Source organism: Erpetoichthys calabaricus, chromosome 16 (genome assembly GCF_900747795.2).
Source record: "Erpetoichthys calabaricus chromosome 16, fErpCal1.3, whole genome shotgun sequence".
Lineage (NCBI taxonomy): Eukaryota > Metazoa > Chordata > Cladistia > Polypteriformes > Polypteridae > Erpetoichthys > Erpetoichthys calabaricus.
Window position 1 is genome coordinate 84,289,812 of NC_041409.2, and position 20,227 is coordinate 84,310,038.

General features: G+C 44.1%; 1 protein-coding gene across 3 annotated transcripts in view; it reads right to left on the reverse strand.

The window, feature by feature from the left end:
* Positions 1 to 1,839: 1,839 nt before the first annotated feature.
* Positions 1,840 to 20,227, reverse strand: part of LOC114667178 (D-glutamate cyclase, mitochondrial-like) — a 71,246-nt gene continuing 52,858 nt past the window's right edge. The window contains exons 13-14 of one of the 3 annotated variants that reach the window (XM_051919769.1): positions 14,755 to 14,900; positions 1,840 to 11,411 (exon numbers count right to left, since the gene is read on the reverse strand). In XM_051919769.1, the coding sequence (XP_051775729.1) occupies positions 14,757 to 14,900 (144 nt within the window). In that variant the 3' untranslated portion in view covers positions 1,840 to 11,411; positions 14,755 to 14,756. Of the gene's footprint in view, positions 11,412 to 14,708; positions 14,901 to 20,227 lie in introns of those variants that run through there. The other 2 variants (XM_051919770.1, XM_028822374.2) reach the window with 2 other exon arrangements.

Genomic DNA, 20,227 nt, shown 5'->3' on the forward strand with positions numbered 1-20,227 from the left:
AGGGACATCCGGCCATGGGCCATAGCCGCAAAAAGATGTACTGCGCAGGCGCCCCAAGAAATGAGGTGCCGCGAGAGGCGGCCGCAACCACAGAAAAAAGGAGTCAGCACAGAAAAAAGGAGTCAAACGCAGGCGACGCACACAGTGCCGCACGAAACCCATTGCACACGAAACTAGCACACAAAAAAAAAGAAGCCGCTCGCGCCCCACAAATCCCACACCCACCTCCAAGCACCCCCCCCCTCCTACAAGCAACGGACGGGACACACACAAAGAGGACGATTCAACAAGCCCCTGGCACACAAAAAGAAAGAAGACGCTCGCGCCCCACCACCCCTCCAAGCCACAACCCCCCCCCCCCCCCCCCCCCAGACGCCGGCAAAGCACACAGCGCCGCACGAATCCCATTGCACACGAAACGGGACGCACACAAAGAGGAGGATTGAACAAGCTCCTACCACACCAAAAAAAAGAAGCCGTGACCGCCACACCAAGCCCATTAGAGACGAAACGGGACAGACTACGGACATGGCACACGAAACGTTCACAACAACGACGATTCAGACCCACAAACACACTAACATCAATAAGAAGTGACACCCAAAGCCCCATTTCTAAAGGAACCGTCCGTATTAAACATACGTCATCTCAACACCTTCACACTAGGCAGCATAGGTGGATCTCCTTACAATAAAGCACTATTAACCGTTCAACTGCAGAAAAGGCTCCATATTAACAGTGAGTGCGATCCTCCTTATTACTTATCCATATTTATCACGCTGAAGAACAAACAAGTCATGAATACATGCTCACAGGTACAAAACGATACGGCTCGGATAACGGGACCAAACACACGAACCCGCATGAAAAAACAAAATACACGGCGGCGCATGCAACGCGCTTCTGAAACTCCGGGAGAAAAAATGTCTGGGCTCCGAAAACGCAACGCTCAACTAACCCCGTTACAGAGACGTGCCCAAATGGACAGACACAATGAACGTAGACGCATACAGCGCGCGTCTCAAAGTGCTGCATCGAAACAGGCACGAGTTCAAACCGAAAGACCTCGCGTCTCAGACATACAAAAACGGGAGCGAAGAGACAGCATAAATGAACGCAGACGTCTACAACACGCATGTGAACTGCCAGAAAACAAGCAAGCAAGGCTCCAAAAACAGAAAGCTCAACTGACCGACAGAAAAACGGACAAGGCTTGATACAAACAATGCACGACGTAGACTGAAACGGACTTTTCGCACAGCACAGGTGAATCGATTACACCTCCAAAATAGCGCGTCCCAAATACTGGACATGCAACAACGCGCCTCTCAAACGCCACAAGCAAAACCTGCCCGTCGCGGACATCAACAACAGACACCTGCTAAACGCTTGCGCCACTTGGCTGACAACGCGTTCAATAATGAGTCCACTATTCATGAAAATTCATTGGGATTACTGAATGTCATTTGCAATCATTGTCATTCACTTAACTTCCCAGAAGAAACAACTGGCAATACAAATAATGAATTTACACGTTGTTGTCAAAAGGGTCAAATTAGACTGCCTCCTTTACATTCATATCCTGAATATCAACAGAAGCTTCTAACTAACGATGTACCTGAAAGTAAAAACTTTATGAACTGCATTAGATCCTACAATAGTTCATTTGCTTTTGCATCTACCGGAGTAAATATCAGGCCACCAAAAGGCAATGGCCCATACTGCTTTTGCATACAGTGGTGTGAAAAACTATTTGCCCCCTTCCTGATTTCTTATTCTTTTGCATGTTTGTCACACAAAATGTTTCTGATCATCAAACACATTTAACCATTAGTCAAATATAACACAAGTAAACACAAAATGCAGTTTGTAAATGGTGGTTTTTATTATTTAGGGAGAAAAAAAAATCCAAACCTAAATGGCCCTGTGTGAAAAAGTAATTGCCCCCTGAACCTAATAACTGGTTGGGCCACCCTTAGCAGCAATAACTGCAATCAAGCGTTTGCGATAACTTGCAATGAGTCTTTTACAGCGCTCTGGAGGAATTTTGGCCCACTCATCTTTGCAAAATTGTTGTAATTCAGCTTTATTTGAGGGTTTTCTAGCATGAACCGCCTTTTTAAGGTCATGCCATAGCATCTCAATTGGATTCAGGTCAGGACTTTGACTAGGCCACTCCAAAGTCTTCATTTTGTTTTTCTTCAGCCATTCAGAGGTGGATTTGCTGGTGTGTTTTGGGTCATTGTCCTATTGCAGCACCCAAGATCGCTTCAGCTTGAGTTGACGAACAGATGGCCGGACATTCTCCTTCAGGATTTTTTGGTAGACAGTAGAATTCATGGTTCCATCTATCACAGCAAGCCTTCCAGGTCCTGAAGCAGCAAAACAACCCCAGACCATCACACTACCACCACCATATTTTACTGTTGGTATGATGTTCTTTTTCTGAAATGCTGTGTTCCTTTTACGCCAGATGTAACGGGACATTTGCCTTCCAAAAAGTTCAACTTTTGTCTCATCCGTCCACAAGATATTTTCCCAAAAGTCTTGGCAATCATTGAGATGTTTCTTAGCAAAATTGAGACGAGCCCTAATGTTCTTTTTGCTTAACAGTGGTTTGCGTCTTGGAAATCTGCTATGCAGGCCATTTTTGCCCAGTCTCTTTCTTATGGTGGAGTCGTGAACACTGACCTTAATTGAGGCAAGTGAGGCCTGCAGTTCTTTAGACGTTGTCCTGGGGTCTTTTGTGACCTCTCGGATGAGTCGTCTCTGCTCTCTTGGGTAATTTTGGTCGGCCGGCCACTCCTGGGAAGGTTCACCACTGTTCCATGTTTTTGCCATTTGTGGATAATGGCTCTCACTGTGGTTCGCTGGAGTCCCAAAGCTTTAGAAATGGCTTTATAACCTTTACCAGACTGATAGATCTCAATTACTTCTGTTCTCATTTGTTCCTGAATTTCTTTGGATCTTGGCATGATGTCTATCTTTTGAGGTGCTTTTGGTCTACTTCTCTGTGTCAGGCAGCTCCTATTTAAGTGATTTCTTGATTGAAACAGGTGTGGCAGTAATCAGGCCTGGGGGTGGCTACGGAAATTGAACTCAGGTGTGATACACCACAGTTAGGTTATTTTTTAACAAGGGGGCAATTACTTATTCACACAGGGCCATGTAGGTTTGGATTTTTTTTCTCCCTAAATAATAAAAACCATCATTTAAAAACTGCATTTTGTGTTTACTTGTGTTATATTTGACTAATGGTTAAATGTGTTTGATGATCAGAAACATTTTGTGTGACAAACATGCAAAAGAATAAGAAATCAGGAAGGGGGCAAATAGTTTTTCACACCACTGTATGTGGACAAATATTACATCGCATTGGAACAGTGCACCCTGAAACAAATCAACAACGCAAATATGCACAAATCTACATCCTAGATCCAAATGACGCAATCTATCAACGAATGAACCTTCCATACCCCTTTTAACACAACGCACTATATTATGTCCAAAAAATATTAATGTTGATCACATTAATAACCAGGTCATTTCATTACTTCCTGGAGAGGCACGTCTCTTTCTAAGCTCTGACAAAGTTGACTCTGATGACAACAATGAACATCTAAATTTCCCCTTAGAATATTTGAACACTATTAACCCAGCCGGATTACCACAACACAATCTTAGCCTTAAAAACGGAACAATAATCATGCTATTAAGAAACCTTAACACTAAACAGGGTTTATGCAATGGCACACGTTTACTCGTCAACACCATGACACACAATGTTATTCAAGCAACAGTTCTTACAGAATCACATTCTAACAATACTGTTCTCATTCCTAGAATTGACCTTACGAGTTCTGACCTGGATTTACCTTTTACATTGAAATGCCAACAGTTCCCCATTAAACCTGCATTTGCCACGACCATCAACAAATCACAAGGACAAACCATCGACAAGGTTGGCATCTACCTCTCTGAACCCGTTTTTGGACATGGACAACTTTATGTTGCCTTCTCACGTGTTCGATGTTCGTCTGACGTTAAAGTTAAAGTTATAAATGATCCATGCCAAGGAAGACTCATTCAAGGACAGGACACCATCTTTACTACTAATGTTGTGTACAAAGAAATATTCCAATAAACCATTACTCTGTGCCAAACACTGTATTGTTTGCTTTCTATATGCATCATCCACACCTGCACACTATTCTATATCTCATTCATACATCTCACTCTTTGTCATGCCCCAACGCCAGGGGTTGGCGAGCGAAGCGAGCAGGGGGCGGAGCCCCCTAGTGCTGGTATAATCTACATTATTTTATTTTGTTTTACTGTTTTTTAATCTTTTTTTAAATGTTTTACTATGACTCGGACAGAGCTCTGCACAAGAATTCCAATGTGCTTTAACTGTTGGTTTTATGCACAAATGGCAAGTAACAGAACCTTGAACCTTATATTCCTATCGAAATCATTTCCATATATTAAAATCAGCAGCGGCCCCAGCACTGCCCCCTGCTGGACACCTCTCTTAACATCACCCAGTTCTGATGAGGTTTCTCGCACCGTCACCCTCTGTTTCCTGTGTCTGAGCCAATTCTGCACCCACTTACACCCCACACCCTGAACTCCCACTTCTTTTAGTTTGATGCCCACCTCTCATGTGGCACCTCATCAACTGCTTTCTGAAAGTCCAGATAAATAATCTCATCTGCTCCACTCTGATTGTATCCTTTTGTTGCCTCCTCATAGAATTCCAGCCTGTTAGTAAAACACGACCTCCTCGTCTGACCCCCCGCTGACTGCTCCTAATGACTCCTGTCCTTGCCAGGTGTTTCTCAATCTTATCCTTAATAATTCCTTCCATTAATTTTCCTGTGATGTTTGATGTTAAGCTTACTGGCTTATAGTTGCTCTGATCTGCCCTGTCACCCTTTTTATATAATGGGATGATTTTTGCCATTTTCCAGTCCTTCAGAATCTCTCCAGTGCACAGTGACCTCCTAAAAATATGTGTCATATATTTACTGAATTCTGCAAATTTGGGCTTGGCTTCATGATAAATGCCTGGATTTAATTACTTTATACACTGTTTGGGTGAACCCTCAGTTTGTAATCTTATATATAATTTGCCAGTCTCCTCACTCACTCACGTCCGTCCGAAGCCTTCTGCGCAGCTGCCCGAAAAACCTTATGAGACCGACATCGCGGCAGGCGGTGGATTTACGGACGCAAAAATTCAAAGAGAAAGGCGACTTCGATTAAAGCTCCAGAGGCCTGAAAGGCGATTTCGACTACAGCTCGAGGCCTAATTACGCATTCATTCAATACACCTATATCAGGTTTGTGGTGCTGATACTTATTACTATTCCACTCGTGCCCGTTTCATCTTACGTTTTTAAAATGGGCTCTTTGTCTAGTAATAAATAAACTTCAACTCTTTAAAATTAATTTTTCTCCACTGAATTCTCTGGCTAGATCATTTTTCACTGATTGTATCAGAACACTTTAAATATCTGGGAATTATTACATAGAAGGAAATATAAAGACCTCTTTAAACACACTTTTGGTAATATTATGAAAAACATCAAACAGGATATGAACAGATCTTAGTTACCTGGGAAAATCAATATTATCAAAATGAAAATCCTCCCAAAGTCCATTTGTCTCTTTCAGAGCTTCTTAATGTTAAATTTCACACAAACGTTAAGTTTTTCTTTACACAGAGAACCACAGACACCTAGGAATACGTTGTTACCAAGTAGTGTGGTCGACAGGAGGAGTTTAGGGACTTTCAAAACTCAACTTCATATTTCTTTTAGAAGAATTAAGTGGAAAAGACGGATAAGATTTGTTATGCTGAGTGGCCTGTTGTACTCTTCTGGATTTTTCTAGTGTTCCTGTAAGTTTAAAATAAATTCTTCAACAGGAACACAGTTGTTGGAAACGTGTTAAGGGCAGAGTTCACAAAAACGTACAAAGAATCCTAGGCACATGGAATAAAGTATCAAGGTGTGTGAGACATTAAGGACCTTCACTCTCGACTTGAAGTTATTTTAGTGAATCTAGGTGAACAGGATAGGAGAGCTTGTTGGGATGAATGGCCCGTTCTTGTCACCATTGTTCTATTGTTTATCAAGTACTTACCTCACTAGACCGTATGTTGAGGAGAAGTCCTACAGTTAAACCATTCTGGCAAAAATGTTCATACGCCTTGGATTAAAAATGACTCCTAACACCTTAAAAGTAATATCTGGGGGAATACCAGGTGGCATAAACGTGTGCTATGCAAAATCCGCTGTAATATATTCTGCACCTGGTGATCGCACAAAGTCTTGTTTGGCTTACCCTCCATAATTCAGTGGGAAACATGCACTGTATTCAAATTCACTTAATGAAGGTCTGTTCAGGATTTTTTTCGGAACTTGGCAAGAACTCATTAATGTGGTCTTCAAAAACAGTTTACAATGATAGCCATAGATAAAACTCAGGGGGGTTTAGATGGTGTTATACTATGTGTTTTTTTATTTAAGTTTAATGTCACTGTTCTCTGTGCCCACTGTTACGGACTCATTCATACAGGCAGACCAAGTATGGTACACAGGGGCACAGCAGCAGCATTTAGAATTGCCGAGCCAAGCACAGGACTAGAGACCCAAAGACAACTGGAGAATTGAATAGTCAGCCTAAAGACAGACTCGTATATTTCTGTCTTCTGTCAGCACAGAAACCTTTCCTTGTTGGGAGAATGGGAACCGTATGTGGGCATTGTGCTATTCCTGTGTGTTTGAAGGTGGGGTTTGAGTCCTTTCCTGCCCTTGTTTGGACCCGGAGCCAAGAGCCTGCACATGGAGCAACAGTATATAAGAATGGACAACTACGGCCAACACTTTGAAGCTTCCGGGCGGAAGAGTATGTCTTCTGTCCGAGGCCGAGCAGAAGATTATGTCTTCTGTCTGGCTAAAATCCTTTCAGCATGGCAACGAAAGATGACGGTCTACACAGATCAAGAGTCCCACGGCTTGATATGTCTGTCATAAGCTTCCTGTTTGTAATGCCGCGTGAAACCGTCAATAAAGAGCTAGAATTATCCTAACTTGTCGTGTAAGCTTGTAACCGTCATTTTGCATGCTGGGTGGGATAATACCTTTTTAATTTATAATAATTTATAATTCAGGTTAATTAAAATGCCGCAATATAAAAGAACACATTTCCAGAGAGCGAATGCCTCTTAAGGGGCACATGAATCGTGGTGTGTGGTATCACTTAGAGGTTCTGTACTATTAATGAATAAAATGTAAATGCCAGCAGAGTCTGGATAAACTGACATAAACCGTAACGCTCTCTACAATGGAACAACACCATGTGGATTTAAAAAAAAGTCAAGTCCCGTAATTCTAAAACTTTAGGAAGTGCACCACAAGAACTGGCACGGGGTTCATTTCCTCTTTTCTCACACATCAGAGAAAAAGTATGTCAAACGAAGAAATTCAGAAATCAAAAAAAAAAATCACACTAAAGAGTGACAAAGAGGACCTTCGAGTGACAGGGGCATCGTGTCATCTTATCCATATTACTAACCGAGAATAGTAAACCGGACGGCATGGACGCAGGTACACGGCGATGGGACCATGAGACGTACTGCGCAGGCACGTACAGCGCGCATCTCATAAACCGCACGCAAAGTTGTATCCACCGCGCACGAAGGAGTCACGGCCCAAAAACGAAAGAGCTCAACTGACGTGAATGAGAAATGAAGCAACAACGCGCCCATAGCTAACGACTACCGACAGCCACACAAAAAAGAGGACTCTGCGCTGCAGCCCAGATTCAAACAGAAGAGGCTACGGAGGCCCCACGGGTCCATAAAGTAAGGAAGGCGCAGGCGTCAGCGCCATATTGTGAGTGGCACTACTGCGGAGTGAAGGCACAGGCGTCAGCGCCATATTGTGAGTGGCACTACTGCGGAGTGAAGTTAGGAATAATGTGCTGCTTGGGTCGACTAATGTATTTCAGGATACCCAACGCCGGGGGTAGGCGAGCGAAGCGAGCAGGGGGCGGTGCCCCCTTGTCACAACACTGTTCCATATTCTCAGTCCACTGATGAAATAAATGGAGAAAGGTGGGAAATGTGAAAGAAAGGAGGAGAAGAAAAGTAAGAGAAAAGAAAAAGAATGAATGGCATGACAAGAAGAGACATGAGACATGGCAAAGGTTTGGGTCAGCCACTCGTGTAATCTGTATCCTGGCTGCAAAAAAGTAAAAGTTTGAATGTAAGTCAAGTTTACAAGACCGAGACCAAAACAGAACTGAATTCCAGAGGAAGGGAGTGAGGCTTTATGAGGAAGTCTGGGGGAAGTGATGTCGTCCTCGGGGCCGGGACCAGAAGTGGCGTGTCCCGAGTTGAGGCAGTGGCTCCTGGTGGGATTTCCCGGGAAAGGTCTGCAGGGAACTTGGAAAGAGCGTTAGTGCACCGTGCCACCCCCCTGGGCAGATGTGTTACCATTATTCTCCAAGCCCTGCTTCAGCTGCCTCCTATTCACACGTGTGTGACAGTGGAGACACACTGGTAGTGCTGCTGCTCCTCTTACCGCCAGTATCCTGTGCCCACTCACTTTCTGGGTGAAGTCTGCACTTTTATCTTTTGAACAGACACTCTGTTCCTACCTTATGCCTGATGCTGATTGAAATGGATTCAATAGAAGGATGGATGTGGAACTGCAGAGCAATGGGGAGAAGATAGTGTGGCGGCACGGTGGCGCAGTGGTAGCGCTGTTGCCTCACAGTTAGGAGACCTGGGTTTGCTTTCCTGCGTGGAGTTTGCATGATCTCCCCGTGTCTGGGTGGGTTTCCTCCCACAGTCCAAAGACATGCAGGTTAGGTGCATTGGCGATCCTAAATTGTCCCTAATGTATGCTTGGTGTGTGTGCCCTGCGGTGGGCTGGCGCCCTGCCCAGGGTTTGTTTCCTGCCTTGCGCCCTATGATGGCTGGGATTGGCTCCAGCAGACCCCCGTGACCCTGTAGTTAGGATATAGCGGGTTGGATAATGGATGGATGGAAAAGATAATGAACAAGAGAGAGGATTAAAAAGATGACTGGGTGAATGGTGAGACCGCGGACGTGCCCAGCATTGTCCATTCTTTTTCTGTAGAGAGTACTCTGAGAACAGCACACATTTGAACAAATGGTCTTCATGCAGGAAACACTGAGAGCTTCAGAGCCACAGTAACATCAGTCACAGCAGTGACCTCCAGGCTAGAAGTGAAAACTGTAATGTCAGCGATGAGGGTTGGATGTTGCAAGAGCAGCTTGAGAAACTCTTTACGATGGATAGAGTAACTGACATTTTCTACAGCATAGCCGAAGTCACTGCGGTGGCCGAGACCCTCCTGTGTGAGGCACACTGCGCAAGGCTGCTAGAAAATGAAGAAGTAGTTCACCAAGGGCATGCTGGGTAGTACCAGGGGGAGTGGAAGCCAATAGTTAGTCTGCATTTGGAAAGTGGATGTAGATTGGATTGTTTCTTTTTTATGTAATAACTAGCCAAGGTACCCAGCATCACCCTGGTATATTTGTGGAATGGCTTAAGGAAAGAAAGCAATGGTTTATTTGTTTTTTTATATTGTGACCCTGCTGTTCTTGCTAGCTGTCCCATCCATCATCCACTCTGCCTTTCAATCAATGCCTCTGCTCTCATGAGTCAAGAATTTGCTCTTAACAGGTCTGATTAGAATCCAGAATTGCGGTAACTCCTTGCTGAGTTGTAGCCACTGTGGCGAGCGGCTGGGGGCAGTACCCACCTGGGACGCCTGGAAGGACCACGAGAGGGACTCCGCCTCCTCTGGACCACGAGAGGGCAGCTGCTCTGGTTGGTATGGGGACCACGGGAACACAGCTTGGAAGCTCAACCCTATAGGGGCCTGAAGAGCTCTGGACGTCAGCACCAGGGACCAGGGACACCCGGAGTGCTTCCGGGTGCTCAGCCAGCACTTCCGCCACACCAGGAAGTGCCAGCAGAAGTTCATCAGGAGACACCTGGAGCACGTCCGGGTGGACTTAAAAGGGGCCGCCTCCCTCCATTCGATAGCTGGAGTCGGGTGGAAGAGGACAAACTTGGTGGAGAGGAGTGGAGGCGGTCAGGAGAGAGCGAGGCAAAGGCCTGGACCTGAGGGTGATTGGGGCAGGGGCACTGGGTTGTGCGTGCGCACTTGTACATAGCGGAATGTGAATAAACGTGTGCTTGGGTTTGAACCATCAGTGTCTGCCTGTCTGTGTCCGGGCTGCTTTCCACATCACGAATGCTGTCATGGCTGACTTGTTCTCTTAGTTCAAGGTGAACAGTTCATAGTGCTTAAACTATGAAGAAAAGCCAACAATGCAGAAGTTAAACAAAAACCGTTAGATTCTCCTTTGTGTTGTGCTTCACTTCCTCTCTTCATCAAGCCTCACCTAACACCCCCTGCAAAAGCACACAATATTCCTTTTTGTATTCCAGCAGAATGAAGCAGCACAGGGCATTGCCTAAGGAAGTAATGTTAAGCTGGGACCTCCTGGGGTCAATATATTGGGTTCCAAAATTGTACACCTTGTCAGTTTTGCAAATACAGTAATCCCTCGCTACTTCGCGGTTCACTTTTCGCGGATTCACGACTTCGCGGATTTTATATGTAAGCATATGTAAATATATAACGCAGATTTTTCGCTGCTTCGCGGGTTTCTGCGGACAATGGGTCTTTTTACTTCTGATATTTGCTTCCTCAGTTGGTTTGCCCAGTTGATTTCATACAAGAGATGCTATTGGCGGATGGCTGAGAAGCTACCCAATCAGAGCATGCAGTTAAGTTCCTGTGTGCTGCTGATTGGCTCAGCGACGGAGTGCTGCATTAACCAGGAAGTCTCATCTCACTCATTCAGCTTTAACGTGCTCTTGCTACTGCATTCAGGGGATTATCACCTTCATCATCATCATTTTTACTGCGCAGCATATACATCACCATCATCACGTCATATATAGCTACGTGTACTTCGCTATACAGTAAGTGTAAACTTATCTACTGATTTCATATTGCTTAGCAGTTGTCCCTGTTATTAATAGAGTAAAGGGTGGGTTGTAAACAATACAGGGAGGGTTTAAAAACGTCCAAATACACGTTAAATAATTAAATAAATATGGTGTCCCTACTTTGCGGAAATTCAGTTATCGCGGTCGGCCTTGGAACCTATCTCCCGCGATAAGTGAGGGATTACTGTATACAAAATTAGGTCCAGGTTGGGCAGTGTGTAGGATTGTAATACTTACTCTGAGCCAACAGGTGGCACTGGTGAGCAAACTGTAGCACGTAGAAGTAATAAAAACCCACTGGGACCCCTAAGAGTCAAAACTTTGGGTTCCAAAGCAGTCTACATTATCCTAGAGAAAAAATATGCAACATTTTGTTAAAGGATGTAGAATAGTATAAGAAATACACAGACATTCAATTTAATGTATATATACAATAGAATGTCTGTGTGTTCCTTATACGTGTGTGTGTGTGTTTATATTTAAATATATACAAAAATTAGATCAGTTACCATCAATACAATATAATAATGTACAATGCACCAAAAATACAATAATATATTTATCTAATAATTCAATTTATTTATAATACAATAAATCACAATAGTTCCCTTCAGTGTCCTCCTCAGGAGGTGAAAGGCAAGCTCAATTTAGCCACAAACCTGCCTTCCTCCCTAAATTTTTGCCACTTCACAACTTCAGGAAGGGTCTGCGCTCTCTGATGGGGGCTCTCAAGAGACTGAGCGAGGGGTCTGAGTCTCTGGGCTTGCGAGTGTCCTGATAAAAACCAACATCCAGGGCCTTTAATGACCTCTTGGGCACGGCCATCAGCAGTGTGTCTGTCTGCAGAGAGAGTGTCGACCTCGTCGAGAGGTTTATGACATTCATGTCTCTGGTGACTCTTCCTATGAAGTCAGTCGACGGATTGGTAGAGCATGGGGGGTCATGAGGTCACTGGTGCTTCCTGTTTTGTAATATGGTTGCGAGACATGGACGCTATCCAGTGACCTGAGACGAAGAATGGACTACTTCAGTACTGTGTCTCTTTGGAGAATTGTTGGGTACTGCTGGTTTGATTTCGTGTCAAATGAGTGGTTGATCATGGAGTCCCGAATGAGGCACATTACCTACATTGTGTGGGAGTGTCAGTTACGGCACTACGGTCATGTGACGCGATTCCCCGAGGGTGATCCGGTTTTCAGGATCCTCACTGTTGAGGACCCGAGTTTCTGAACCAGGCCAAGGGAACTCCCACCTAACACCTGACAGCAGCAGATACCGTAGATGGTCATTTCCAGAAAGTGGGACTGGACTGCGTGTCTGCTTGGGGGGTTGCTACCTGGGATCCTGAGCTGTTTCGTCGTGTGGTGGGTGCGGCAAAGTGCTGACATGACCTGGACTGTACATAGTATGTATGATAAATATGTATAAAATATGTGAGCAGAGCCAGTCAATCCATTAGGTATGGGCAGCTGCTTAGGCCCATGTCACCCATTTATGCAACTCCAACAGTGCCCACTCCGGAATCCCCAAAAGCACCAAGCCATTCTATCGACACCGAGGGGTGTAGTTTTTGTAACTCAAGGGGCATGTGCTCCAGACACCTATGTTCTTCAAGTCCTATAATAACAAATGTGCTGTGGACACCAAGGGGTGCCGTTTATATACAGTGCATCCGGAAAGTATTCACAGTGCATCACTTTTTCCACATTTTGTTATGTTGAAAAAAGTTTACTTGAGGTTTTTGCAAATTTATTAAAAATAAAAAAACTGAGAAAGCACATGTACATAAGTATTCACAGCCTTTGCCATGAAGCTCAAAATTGCGCTCAGGTGCATCCTGTTTCCCCTGATCATCCTTGAGATGTTTCTGCAGCTTCATTGGAGTCCCCCTGTGGTAAATTCAGTTGACTGGACATGATTTGGAAAGGCACACACCTGTCTATATAAGGTCTCACAGTTGACAGTTGATGTCACAGCGCAAACCAAGCATGAAGTCAAAGGAATTGTCTGTAGACCTCCGAGACAGGATTGTCTCGAGGCACAAATCTGGGGAAGGTTACAGAAAAATTTCTGCTGCTTTGAAGGTCCCAATGAGCACAGTGGCCTCCATCATCCGTAAGTGGAAGAAGTTCGAAACCACCAGGACTCTTCCAAGAGCTGGCCAGCCATCTAAACTGAGCGATCGGGGGTGAAGGGCCTTAGTCAGGGAGGTGACCAAGAACCCGATGGTCACTCTGTGAGAGCTCCAGAGGCCCTCTGTGGAGAGAGGAGAACCTTCCAGAAGGACAACCATCTCTGCAGCAATCCACCAATCAGGCCTGTATGGTAGAGTGGCCAGACAGAAGTCACTCCTTAATAAAAGGCACATGGCAGCCCACCTGGAGTTTGCCAAAAGGCACCTGAAGGACTTTCAGACCATGAGAAAGAAAATTCTCTGGTCTGATGAGACAAAGATTGAACTCTTTGGTGTGAATGCCAGGCGTCACGTTTGGAGGAAACCAGGCACTGCTCATCACCAGGCCAATACCATCCCTACAGTGAAGCATGGTGGTGGCAGCGTCATGCTGTGGGGATGTTTTTCAGTGGCAGGGACTGGGAGACTAGTCAGGATAAAGGGAAAGGTGACTGCAGCAATGTACAGAGACATCCTGGATGAAAACCTGCTCCAGAGCGCTCTTGACCTCAGACTGGGGCGACGGTTCATCTTTCAGCAGGACAACGACCCTAAGCACACAGCCAAGATATCAAAGGAGTGGCTTCAGGACAACTCTGTGAATGTCCTTGAGTGGCCCAGCCAGAGCCCAGACTTGAATCCGATTGAACATCTCTGGAGAGATCTTAAAATGGCTGTGCACCGACGCTTCCCATCCAACCTGATGGAGCTTGAGAGGTGCTGCAAAGAGGAATGGGCGAAACTGGCCAAGGATAGGTGTGCCAAGCTTGTGGCATCATATTCAAAAAGACTTGAGGCTGTAATTGCTGCCAAAGGTGCATCGACAAAGTATTGAGCAAAGGCTGTGAATACTTATGTAGGCCTATATATGATTTCTCAGTTATTTTATTTTTAATAAATTTGCAAAAACCTCAAGTAAACTTTTTTCACGTTGTCATTATGGGGTGTTGTGTGTAGAATTCTGAGGAAAAAAATGAATTTAATCCATTTTGGAATAAGGCTGTAACATAACAAAATGTGGAAAAAGTGATGCCCGGCATTCTTCTACTGTATTTGAACAGCATAGAGATTGAAATATGGCAATGGAGTAAAAATTAAAACAAAAAACAAAATGACAAAATATTACAGAAGTGAAAGGGGACGTTGACTTGTAGCGTGTATCCTGCTAACATTTGTGCTCTGACTCACACATAACCAAACATTACAGGATGGCGTAATCAAACCGAAAAACAGCTGCAGGGCACATCATCCCCACAGACTTCAGACGGAAGAGAAGCTCACGTCAGTGCATCTTTACGTGGAGACGTTTGTGCACTAAAATAAGTTTGTACTTTGCCAAAACTGAAAACAAGTGAATGGCCACTCTCTGTGTTCACAAGGCAACCTTTTCACGGTCTCTGTGTAAAGCACTGTGGCGCCTTTGCAAACAGATCACTCGTAGCCCTCACTCAGGTAGGGGGTGGGGGGGGGGGGGCTTTCCTCTGACAGCATCTGAACCCAACGAGCCAGTGTGCTTACATTTACAGTAGAGTCACCTCTGCCAGCTGCTGAATTATAGAGGAGTGAACATCATGGAATGGCAGGCCATCCACTTCCATTCCAAGATTCCCGGTCTTCCCACTCCGAATTCCATATTTTACCAGGATTTCCAATAGTTTTTCTTCCTGAAACATAAACATGGGCATCAACTCTTAGTCACGACTCTTGTTTTAGAGAAAGATAGGAAATGCAGTCTATGATAGATAGAAAGAACTTTATTTCACCTTAGAGAAAATGTTATCTCTTAAAAGCTCAAGGTGACTTGTCAATTTACTAAATAGAACCGACCAATGATAGATAGATAGATAGATAGATAGATAGATAGATAGATAGATAGATAGATAGATAGATAGATAGATAGATAGATAGATAGATAGATACTTTATAATCCCAAGGGGAAATTCACATTCTCCAGCAGCAGCATACGGATACAAAAAAAAAAAAAAAACAATATTAAATTAAAGATTGATAACAATGCAGGTATAACAGACAATAACTTTGTATAATGTTAATGTTTACCCCCCCGGGTGGAATTGAAGATTCGCATAGTGTGTTGGAGGAACGATCGCCTCAGTCTGTCAGTGGAGCAGGACGGTGACAGCAGTTTGTCGCTGAAACTGCTCCTCTGTCTGGAGATGATCCTGTTTAGTGGATGCAGTGGATTCTCCATAATTGACAGGAGCCTGCTGAGCGCCCTTCGCTCTGCCACAGATGTTAAACTGTCTAGCTCCATGCCAACAATAGAGCCTGCCTTCCTCACCAGTTTGTCCAGGCGTGAGGCGTCTTTCCTCTTAATGCTGCCTCCCCAGCACACCACCACGTAGAAGAGGGCGCTCACCACAACCGTCTGGTAGAACATCTGCAGCATCTTATTGCAGATGTTGAAGGATGCCAGTCTTCTAAGGAAGTATAGTTGGCTCTGTCCTCTCTTGCACAGAGCATCAGTATTGGCAGTCCAGTCTAATTTATCATCCAGCTGCACTCCCAGGTATTTATAGGTCTGCACCATCTGCACACAGTCACCTCTGATGATCACGGGGTCTATGAGGGGTCTGAGCCTCCTAAAATCCACCACCAGCTCTTTGGTTTTGCTGGCGTTCAGGTGTAGGTGGTTTGAGTCGCACCATTTAACAAAGTTATTGATTAGGTCCCTATACTCCTCCTCCTGCCCACTCCTGATGCAGCCCACGATAGCAGTGTCATCAGTGAACTTTTGCACATGGCAGGACTCCGAGTTGTATTGGAAGTCCGATGTATATAGGCTGAACAGGACCGGAGAAAGTACAGTCCCTTGTGGCGCTCCTGTGTTGCTGACCACAATGTCAGACGTGCAGTTCCCAAGACGCACATACTGAGGTCTGTCTTTAAGATAGTCCACGATCCATGCCACCAAGTATGAATCTACTCCCATCTCTGTCAGCTTGTCCCTAAGGAGCAGAGGTTGGATGGTGTTGAAGGCGCTAGAGAAGTCTAGAAACATCATTCTTACAGCACCACTGCCTCTGTCCAAGTGGGAGAGGGATCGGTGTAGCATGTAGATGATGGCATCCTCCGCTTCCTTCCTCCCTCAATGGCAGGATTCAGTTCCCTCAGTTTAATACAATATTGAAACACAGTAACATTACACAGTACTGAGCAACAATGTGTACTGCACATAGTGCCCATGGCGTTCTTTTTAATATGCCACAAGAGCAATTGTTTTTTTAATTTTTTGTTTTAGCTGTTCTTGCAGTAAAACAGGAAACCAGCATTGATATAAATCTGCCTTTGTACTTGGTGTTTGCAGGCCCTTCTGTTATAAAGTTTTCTACAGATTTTCTACCTTCATTTTCTGAACCTGATTATCCCAGAATAGAGTGATAATGGGCCATTGTGGAAGAAAATTCTGAATACAGACAACTCCCCCCCCCCCCCCCCCACCCCCACTGGAACACCCCAATGTAAGCAATAAAACAGAGGCAGGAGAAAGCGTCAATCGTTATTCTTTATCTAAATCTCCGCAGAGGCAAAAAGCATCATATCAGTGTTTTTGCAAAGAAAAAAGTGTCCTCTGCGCTCTATTTATACAATCCATTGATAGATCACTATTCTTAAAAAGGAATTCATTACATAATCAGAAGACTTTTAACATGATTGGTTACACCTAGTTGCTAATGGGGCATCCAGATGTTGATACCTCAGGTGACCACAATTTGATAGATAGTCCTGTTTGCTTTGGATGTACATGACATTTTAAATGTATTATTTTTATTCTTATTTTAGGAGATGTGTGAGTTTTTCCACGCACACACTGTTTCTCATGGTCAAAAGGAAAAGAACAATGGCCTATATATACAGTCATATGAAAAAGTTTGAGAACACCTCTTAATTCTTTGGATTTTTGTTTCTCATTGGCTGAGCTTTCAAAGTAGCAACTTCCTTTTAATATCTGACATGCCTTATGGAAACAGTATTATTTCAGCAGTGACATTAAGTTTATTGGATTAACAGAAAATATTCAATATGCATCATAACAAAATTAGACAGGTGCATAAATTTGGGCACCCCAACAGAGATATGACATCAATACTTAGTTGAGCCTCCCTTTGTAAATCTAACAGCCTCTAGACGCTGTCCTCCTATAGCCTCTGATGAGGGTCTGGATTCTGGATGGAGGTATTTCTGACCATTCTTCATACAAAATCTCTCCAGTTCAGTTCAATTTCATGGTTGCTGAGCACGGACAGCCTGCTTCAAATCATCCCATAGATTTTCGATGATAGGGGACTGTGACGGCCATTCCAGAACATTGTACTTCTCCCTCTGCATGAATGCCTTTGTAGATTTCGAACTGTGTTTTGGGTCATTGTCTTGTTGGAATAGCCAACCCCTGCGTAACTTCAACTTTGCGACTGATGCTTGAACATTATCCTGAAGAATTTGTTGATATTGAGGTTGAATTCATCTGACTCTCGACTTTAACAAGGGCCCCAGTCCCTGAACTAGCCACACAGGCCCACAGCATGATGGAACCTCCACCAAATTTGACAGGAGGTAGCAGGTGTTCTTCTTGGAATGCGGTGTTCTTCTTCCGCCATGCAAAGCGCTTTTTGTTATGACCAAATAACTCAATTTTTGTCTCATCAGTCCAAAGCACTTTGTTCCAAAATGAATCTGGTTTGTCTAAATGAGCATTTGCATACAACAAGTGACTCTGTTTGTGGCGTGAGTGCAGAAAGGGCTTCTTTCTCATCACCCTGCTATACTGATGTTCTTTGTGCAAATTGAGTTGAATTGTAGAACGATGTACAGATACACCATCTGCAGCAAGATGTTCTTGCAGGTCTTGCAGGAGGTGTTCTGTGGGTTGTCTGTAACCATTCTCACAATCCTGCTCATATACCGCTACTGTATTTTTCTTGGCCTGCCAGACCTTCTGGGTTTAACAGCAACTGTGCCTGTGGCCTTCCATTTCCTGATTCCATTCCTTCAGTTGAAACTGACAGTTTAAACCTCTGAGATGGCTTTGTGTAGCCTTCCCCTAAACCATGAGACTCAACAATCTTTGTTTTCAGATCTTTGGAGAGTTGCTTTGAGGATCCCATGCTGTCACTCTTCAGAGGAGAGTCAAAGGGAAGCACAACTTGCAATTGACCACCTTAAATCCCTTTATATCTCATGATTGGACACACCTGTCTATGAAGTTCAAGGCTTAACCAGCTAATCCAACCAATTTGATGTTACAAGTAATCAGCATTGAGCAGTGACAGGCATTCAAATCAGCACAATGACAAGGGGACCCACATTTGTGCACAGCCAGTTTTTCACATTTGATTTAATTTCATACAACTAAATACTGCTTCACTAAAAATCTTTGTTCGGAAAACACCGCAGTACTCAGATGTTCCTAGGAAATGACAGACAGACCACTGTGATCTTTTTTGTTGAAAGTAAATTATTATGCAGGCTGAGGGGGATTCCCAAACTTTTTCATATGACTGTATAGATATATATTATGATCCAGCTGGGTACAAAAACAGAAAAATTTGTATTATAGAAGAATGGTTATGCCATAAATATAACATTTTTCTCTTAAGGGGTTATATAAAATAACAAGAAATACATTTATCATAGTGAATAATAAAGTAACAGCATCAGCTTTTAAGCATAAGCTCAGAAGGATCTGAGACTCAGACACATTGCAGGCGCACATTGGACCAGGGTTCAAATTCAACTCTTACACCATCCAGGCAACACTGGGGTGTCAATCTGTAGTGACACACTACAAATTATGTGCTTGATTAATTAAGTAAAAAAACTTTACTTTAGTTATGTTAAATTCCCACAGCCTGCTTCCCCTATTTTGACCTACACACAAACACACTCGGCCATCACACTTTGTGAAAGTGATATTTATGGTATAGAAAAACAAACCTAAACAAATTAACAATGATACTTACGTGACCCTTGCTGCAGTGTACCCTCACAAACAACCCCCCCCCCAACTATATAACCGTATTCAACACTATGAAGGCACTGAACAATTATAACAGATGTAAATATGTATGTAAAAGCGAATTGTAATAAATCTTTGAACTCTCCCACCAGAACAATAAAATGCAAGGAATAACAGTGGACGACCGCTACGTAGGAGTAAGCCTGTAAATGCCCTGAATACTGTGACTTAGGCCAGACTTCCCTTTCTTCTGCAGAAAAGTGACAAATTATAAGAGCCAGATGATGCTGTGATGAAGACAGAATTCACGTTTACACCCAACAGGCGACTTGCACTTCAAACTGCAGCTACTGGTGCTGATGACCATCCACACCTTTTCTTGCTCCAAAAAGCCCATTTTAAGTTTTGCACATTGTCAGATATGGCTGGCCTTTCATCCCGGCCAATACCCCCAGGCCGCCAGGTGGAGCCCTCCCTGCAGCATGGTGGTGCCCCGAATGCCAGCAGGGAATTATGGACATTGGAGTTTTCCTTTACAGCCCTGCTGGATACCACGGGGGCCACTAGAAGGCGCTGCAGGGAGGAGCAGCGACTATTTGCCCTACGCCCCAGAAGTATGTCTGAGTCACATGGACAAGAGGAATGACGTGCTTCCGGGATGAAGAAGAAGACTTTTTATCTGACCCAGAAGTGATAAGGAGTCACATGGACTGAAGGATGGAAAACACTTCCGGGTCAGGGACTATAAAAGATGGGGAAAAACATCAGAGCGTTGAGCTGAGCTGAGCTGGGTGGAAGGGTGGCAACGCGTCTGGGAGTGGAGGATTGATTATTAGTATTGTATTTGTGTTTATTTATGAGTATTGTGGAGAGGAGGGTGCTTGGTGCACGTATTTATTATAATAAAGTCAACTATTGGACTTTTACCTGGTGTCTGGCATGGTGTCCGAGGGTTCAAGGGAGCGATAGCGCCCCCTATCCGTCACAACATCCTGAACTGACCAGAGAGTCCCTCCT